We start from the raw sequence: 7,429 nt of genomic DNA, 5'->3' as shown, positions 1-7,429 counted from the left end.
AGCCCTGAACCATCAGGAGCACAAACTCACAGCAGAGTGGGATAAACTGCAGAGGCTCGAGACCCTTCTAGAGCCATGCAGGGAAATCAGTCTGTGACTTATCAAATAACATTGCTTTGATTATTTTCTGAAATGAATTAAAAAATCAAATATCAATAACATGTATTTATGTAAAAAATAATAATGATGATAATAATGATAATTATGTATCTGTGTCCTGTTATTTATCTTTAGTATGCATTTCAGAAAGAAAAAATGGTTAGGATTCAGGTGTGATTAATCATGATTAATCCACTGAAAATTCTGATTAATTTGATTAAAATTTTTAATCATTTGACAGCCCTAATATAAATATATATATTTTTCACTTTCTTCAAGTGGGTTGTAATATAATTATATTCTGTTTATTGATTTGATTGAAAGTTATCCCCAAACAGGGAGAAGGGAGCAGTAACTTTAGTTCCCGGGAGTGGAGGCTATTTAACATGTTCAACTGCAAAATTATTTTAGGCACACACATCCTTTCAAACAAGAAAGTTTTTATAGTGGTAGCAAATGTTACTGTGTGTGTGTATGAAATAACCAGTGTTTTTTATTGCCTTTAAAATAAACTCCAACATCTTTCTTTTATTTAGTTCAAATAAGTAGCATTGCAAGACAACATTGCTCTAAACTGCACTGGAGCTGAAGCTGTATTACTTCCCAGTGAGTGCCCACATTTTTGTGCAAACAAACATGGCCCCACTTCTGGCAAACTCTGAGAAAAACATACACTGAAGTCTTTGTCTGGGCGGTCAGCAAATCTCAGCCCTGCACGTCTGGCAACAATATGGAACAAAAATAAAAGCAAAGCAACATTCCACATATTTAGTCATATCTCAACATAGGATGCCTATCTGATGATGATTAGAAGCCCGTCACAGGTTTCTGTGACATAGCCTACAGATGTTCGTGGTTGGTAAGTACAAAGTACAAAAATGATAAAACGTTTGGCTGCATTATATAAAAGGTGGGCTGGATATGTAGATGTGTGAAGCTGAGGTGCATCAGTCACCTCTTTAAATAGTCTGGTTTTCTGCTAATAAGCATTTTCCATTCTTTTTCCACCAGGCTTGCGTAAAAAAAACAATAAAAGCAACTTCTAAAAGTCAAGACTCATACAACAGCACGTTGATAAATATATAAGACTTTTCTAGGTTCAGGAAACATGTTTATTGGTTAAAGCACACATTGATTCTGGGCTAAGTACAGTGTGTTTTCATTAGATTAAGTTATACAATCAATAACTTAATCTAATGAAAATAGGCGTACAAAAATACTGACCAAAATTGTATTGGCATCAAACTAAGTCAGGGTTCAAATTAATCAAGAGAAGACTACTATTCTGGAGGTTATTCTATAGTTCTTGCTCTTCCATTTTTAGAGAATAGAATGATTTGTTTTATTTTTATTTTTGGGTGTGTGTACTTAAAGTACAGGAACATAAAATGCTGTCATTTAAAGGAGCTTTACGGTCGCCCCCAAAGACTTCCACTTTGTGCAAACCAGTAATCAACTATTGTACCAAACTGTGCAACCACAAAATGAAAAATGTTGAAGGAAAAAGGGACACAATGATACGTTTGTGTTTTTGTAGCCCGGTTGCTGTGCTGTCCATCAGCAGGGTTCGCTGCAGGCGTGGCCACAAGATGTCCTGCAGCACTTCTGCTCCCCTGGACACTGTCCATCATGATAGCAGAACTCAGCACAAATGGGGGTTCCCCGGGGAATGGGACAGCGACCCAGCTTCACTGAAAAGTCATTAAAAAAAGGGTTAGCGAACAACCAAAACCAAAATAGTTATTTCAACACTGTTGGTCAAATCCAACCTTTGTATGGTGCAATGCACTCATGTCCACATCCATTGTGGCAGCACTTCTCGTCATTGGGACAGTCACTGTCATTGGAGCAAAATTCAGCACACGGTCCGGAGCCCCAGTGTCTGCGAGGACACACTCCTGGTTTGGCTGATGGGAAAAAGAGGAATTAATATATACAAAGAGAGCTTGACTGGAATTATACTAGCTGTCCCTGCTTGATTCTTTTGACTTGAGTCAGACATCTTTGTGAAAAAATAAAAGATTGTGGCTCTTACTAAAAGCAGGATGGACACAAACTGCTCCACAATCAAAGACACAGCATTTGTGGTTAGCGGGACAGTCTTCATCACACACACAGCCTTTGTGTGATGGGATAACATTAAGGAGACGTGGGCAGTGGCCCCGTTTTAGAAGAATCCCTGAAAGAAAGAGACAATGAAGCAGTGAAGAGGAGATGTGATCACGATGGACCGATCAGCTGGACAACAGGACCGAAGAGGTCTTGTAGCCAAATGTGATTGTGGAATGAAACACACAAACACTAACTTTTTTTCAGAAGAAAACCATAAACGTGCAGATTATACATTAAACAAATGATACATTACCTGTTACATTACCGTCTGCTTCTGCAGTAAAAGCTATTCCATGGTGCATAAAGGCACTGAGCGCTAAAATCAGTGCACAAACTGTCAGCCAGTGTTGCTCCATGTTACTTCTTTCTCACAAGAATGTATTCCTGTTTGGACAAATACCCTCATACACAACCTGCACACTGAGGAGCCCAGCCATAGCACGCAGGGTCCCTGTGCCTGTAGGGTTACCTTCCCATCTCTGCAATTTCTCTCAATTTCTCTCTTCACTTACTTCTTTCTTTTTTTTTCAAAATTGTCTTGTTGCTAAATAATAAACTGTTCTGTTCTTTTGACTTGATGTAAAAACATTATTAAGAATAGTTTTGTCATGGAATTGTCTCTGGAAGAATTAAATGTTGCACACATTCATACCTAAAGTTGAAATGTAGTAAAATGTTACGAGTTAAAGAGGCGATTCAAATTCAATATCAAATCATTATAACAATGGCTGCACCAGCATGTACACATTATGTATAGTGTAGCGACCCTGTTCTGTGTGTGTTCCGTCAGGTCACAGCATTCTCCTCACTCTGGCCAATTGGGGGGGCCAGTGATTGGGGGAGGCGGGTTTTCCGAGTTTTGGGACGTGCTAGAAAAGTTAGGAAGTTCCGCTTGTTGTTGTTATTGTGAGAGTAACATGTCTGCAGCATCTTGCCGTATTAACCAATAAAAGGATTCTTGCCCCGTATCCGACTTGTCTTTGTGTGGTGAGTGAGCCACCGTAACCCCGACGTTACAGTATATATAGACATCAGGCTTTTGCAGGACCATATGGTTTGATACATGTCTTTCTTTCTTATCTTTTTTTATTACCTGCATCACTGCAGAAAACTCTCTCTGTCATCTTGCTTTTGTACTGGCATCCGTAACAGGGATTATTATTTTCACTCAGTGGATACAATCTGACTTTTGTCTTTAAGAGCATGAAAATACCACAGCAACAATGGGCCATGATTGTGGTAATATAATGAGATATTCTGTGCTATTACTTTAAGAGCCTTCATGCAACAGCCTGAAGCTTTGAATGAGATTAGATTTCAGATGTCCTGTCAAGGACGGATTCATCACCTACACAGTTTTCATAATGAGAATTTCTAATAATGGAGAGAGCTGTAATATTGCAATGTTGTGGGCAACAACAAAACCTTCACCTCTCTCGTATAAACGAGAAGTCAAACTCTCTAGTGGTCCATGAAGATTTAATGAACAACATATTTGAAAACATAGTTATAAGGCAAACATCTTGATTCTAAATTGTACCTCAGTAGAGATGAATATTTTATAGTGAGAGTAAACCTAGGCGAATGGCCCTGTAAGTTAGTAAAGTAACTATAGCTGTTAAGTTAATGTTGGCCTAGTGGAGTAAAAAGTATAATATGTCCCTGTGTCGCTGTGGATTCTGTGAGAAGTGTTTAATGTGTGTAATAATGATTGGATGCAGCCCCCATGGTGTCCATTTCTCTTTATTGTTGCTCAATAGTGAATTATCTAGTTATGTCCTTTTTACTGGGTAATTCTTTGATACTCAGTTGTATTCACAGGCTGCACGCAGTCTAAAATATAAAGGTATGTTGTTGGTTAGGAGGGGACATACTGGGCATTCATATTACCTTCATTTAAACAAAGTGCAGTGCCATGTATTACCTCTGGGTGGGTGTCTCCACTTTAAAATCTCATCAGACAAAAAAAATCTGTAAGCCACAATATTACTGAAGCAAATAAGTTGTATTATTAAACATGACTACAGCAGAACAGGAACCACCTAACAAAATAACCTGGTTTAACAAAAGTAAATGGTTTGGTAATACAGTAAGGTATTGTTAATTTACATTTATATAAAAATACAATACAATAAAAAAACACATGTTTTTTTTCTTAGAAGCTGCAATGAATTTTGATTGACAGTTATCCACCAAACCTTAAAACAGGATGAATCCAAAGGATTGTTACATGTAAGATGCAGGGAGCGGTCATTTTAGTCCTGGGAGAGAGGGCATGCAGTTTACATGTTCAACTGCAATACTTTCAGCAAGCATGGTAGCCAATGTGTATGTCCATGTGTAAATCTATATGTATATATATATATTCATAAATATAATATAACAGTAAATGTAAAAGCACACATATTCTTTCTCCTCCTGTCTTCAATTATACATGGAATAATATGTCTGGAAACCTTCCTCCTTGTATTCATGTAACAAGGCTTGACCAGTGGGTGTTATTGTATGTCCTTGAAATGAAGTAGATGCTATCAGTTTCACTGGCGGCTGTGAATGCAGAACATGTGAATATGGTTGAGAAAAAGTCTGTTGTGTACGACTGAAGGTGAAAGTTGAAGCAGGTGTGGTCACGACTGGAGTTGTGCAAATCTTCCCACTTTTCAGGGCTACTTTTTGTGGATTCCTGGAACTATTGTTGCCAAAGACAGGATTGTAGACGGATGGCGATGAACAATAGCAGATTGAAATGCTTTCACAATGGAATGGAAATGTGACAAAATATGACAAAAGATAAAATGAAGACGTGTCAGCAAGTATTAATAGTTGTCTGCATATTTTCCATTATGACTCACTCTCAAATTCAACATCTACCTCTTGTGCTACAATCAAAGATCTAATAGCAAATATTATTGCAAATAATTCTTTTGAGAGTATGAGAACATGACTGCATTTTAGATACTTTGAAAGTGTGCAAAATAATAAAGTGTGTTAAAAATAAATCAAAGCTTTTTGTAGTCAACAAATTAGTATAATTCCGTACCTTGTGCTCATATTGTTTCCAGACTGACCCCAAAAAAGTCTCAACGCCATCCCTTGACCTCAACGCACCCCCCCCCCCCCTGAGCACCCATAGTCAATCATGTATTACATTGTGCATTAACCTGCTATTGACCTCTGTATGCTAAACCCAATTGCCATATTATCTCCTTTGTAATGTTCTACTCTAAATTATCTTTCCAGGACTGAATCAGATTTTGGGTTCCCCTTTACCCCCGGGCATACGAAAATGTCCCAAATAATTGCTAGGTACTGGATGGATGTGAGGATGGAGGCCTGTGTCATCTAAATCAACACAGTTCTGCAGTCGAAGCAGCATTAGTACAGACAGGAGACAGGAGTCCTTTCTCCTTCTGCTGGAGAGGAGAGCTTCAGGTCGGGGCATAAAACAGAGTCACTATTGTTGTTTTTTTCCCATTAAAGTAGATTAGTATTTTCTTAATGTAGGCACACCCAACACCAATGTCTATAATTATCACTAACGGGCTTGAGCAATTATTAATTCTGTTATTATGACCAATACGCTTGACTCATACTGCCACAAATGTGTCTACTTATGCCACTAATACCCAGAATAACAATAATCCAGGAAGAATGTTTTGAAGTCAGAATAATGCTAATGACTCTAATGATGGAGCATGCTCAGAAATCCTTTCCCGTCGACCCATTGTTTCCCGTGGCGGAGGCGCTAGCCCCCACGGCCCCATGGGAAATCTGTAATGTATTCAGCCAGGCCTTGGGACTAAAATGAAAACAAATGTGGTGTAATAAAGGAGAGAAGATGAAGCGATTCTGTGATGATGCTCTCGACCAGCCTAATAAATCAAAATAAAAGTGGAGCAGGTCATATGTGCCCCCCCGCCCTCACTGAAAAAAAATGCACAATATATGAAAGTAATAAAAAAATATTTGAATATTTGAACGATTGCTTCATCTCACCTGCTATTCAACTTTTGTATGATTTCATATATATGAAGCATTTCTTTATTAGAAAATAACACAAAAAAAGAAAATGTTTCCTCCGGTTTCTCTGGCCTACAAGCCCCTACAAGATCTAAAATTCTAGAAGTTAAAATAACATTGATCATCAATACTTTAAACTTCCACCGTACTAGTAATCTGATTTTCAAAACAGCTATCGATTAATACAGCTGAAAAAACACTATTTGCCAACTTTTATCCTCCAACTCTTGTGACTGAGGTAATGTCGTCATGTGATCCATCATCACTGTCTCTTATGTCTGCTACTTATAACCAGCTCAGTTTTTTTTCTTCCTTTGAGGGCTTTCAGATGCCCGAGGAGGTAAAATGCTCTATCCATTCACACGGAAAAGCAAACCATAGAAAGAACCCCGAACAAAATGATGTAGCTTTGTGGACTTGGAAGTATTTTTTTTTCTGCTTTACCTGCCCTTTTTAATCATTGCTTGATTCATGCAGCGCGTCTCCGACCCCAGTTTGAAACCAAGTTAACCGTAATTAAACGAGACTGAGGGCGGTGCTACTGCTGGCGTCCAACTGCAGGGGCTGCTGTGGTGTCGGCTCACTTGCTGCATGAAGCCGATGGTCCCAAGCAGAGGACGGCAGGCTGGCTGATGATGGAGGGCAGTGGCCGCAGTCAGAATACAAAAAAAAAAAAACCTCAAAAATTAGAAATCTCACAAACAGCTGCTTATCTTTCCAAGTGGGCAACTGAAGACTCAGAAATGTATTGAAGGGGAAATGGGGTTGATTTGAAAATTGTCACCCTCGTAGACACGTGGTATGTGAGTTTTAGGGTCAATAGCATGAGGTGAGGTTTTGATTTGAATGTATTGTGAAGAATCTTCTTCATTCCCAGTGAACTTTGATAACGGCTTTCAGACTTTCTCTGACAAGGTGGCTGCTCATTACACAGATAAGGAATAGTAAACAGAGAGTAAATAATTGATCCCTAATAAGTCGAGGGTGGGCCTGCTAGGGCTCCTTTTTTATATTTTTTCGGATAAAGAATAGAGAAAGCCACCTGAGTTGTTTATTTCCTCCCTTTCGTTCTTTCTTTTCATGTCCTTCTCATTTTACGAGCCATGAGTCAACACAGCACACGTAAATGATATTTTGACACAGAGAGCTATGAATAATGCATTCAAATTTACTTTTATGCTGGAGTTAGACCCCTCGC

General features: G+C 38.6%; 1 protein-coding gene across 1 annotated transcript; it reads right to left on the bottom strand.

Annotated features, from left to right (window-relative positions):
- Positions 1-785: 785 nt before the first annotated feature.
- On the bottom strand, positions 786-2,614 carry wfdc2 (WAP four-disulfide core domain 2). Its single transcript, XM_062564063.1, has 4 exons — positions 2,465-2,614; positions 2,135-2,278; positions 1,869-2,006; positions 786-1,790 (listed from the first exon to the last, which is right to left on the bottom strand). The coding sequence occupies exons 1-4, from the start codon at positions 2,565-2,567 to the stop codon at positions 1,657-1,659; spliced, it is 519 nt and encodes a 172-aa protein (XP_062420047.1). The 5' UTR covers positions 2,568-2,614; the 3' UTR covers positions 786-1,656.
- Positions 2,615-7,429: the final 4,815 nt, after the last annotated feature.

This window comes from Pungitius pungitius, chromosome 1 (assembly GCF_949316345.1).
Source record: "Pungitius pungitius chromosome 1, fPunPun2.1, whole genome shotgun sequence".
Lineage (NCBI taxonomy): Eukaryota > Metazoa > Chordata > Actinopteri > Perciformes > Gasterosteidae > Pungitius > Pungitius pungitius.
Note: the sequence above shows the minus strand (reverse complement) of the source record. Positions and strands in the feature narration are given on the sequence as shown.

What these genes read in the sequence shown, in the direction of transcription:
- wfdc2 (XM_062564063.1), bottom strand. Translation starts at nt 2,567, where the DNA reads ATGGAGCAACACTGGCTGACAGTTTGTGCACTGATTTTAGCGCTCAGT. An exon ending in AGCAGACGGTAATGTAACAG is followed by an intron (nt 2,279 to 2,464) that starts GTAATGTATCAT and finishes TCTTTCTTTCAG; the next exon opens with GGATTCTTCTAAAACGGGGC. An exon ending in GTGCATTGCACCATACAAAG is followed by an intron (nt 1,791 to 1,868) that starts GTTGGATTTGAC and finishes ATGACTTTTCAG; the next exon opens with TGAAGCTGGGTCGCTGTCCC.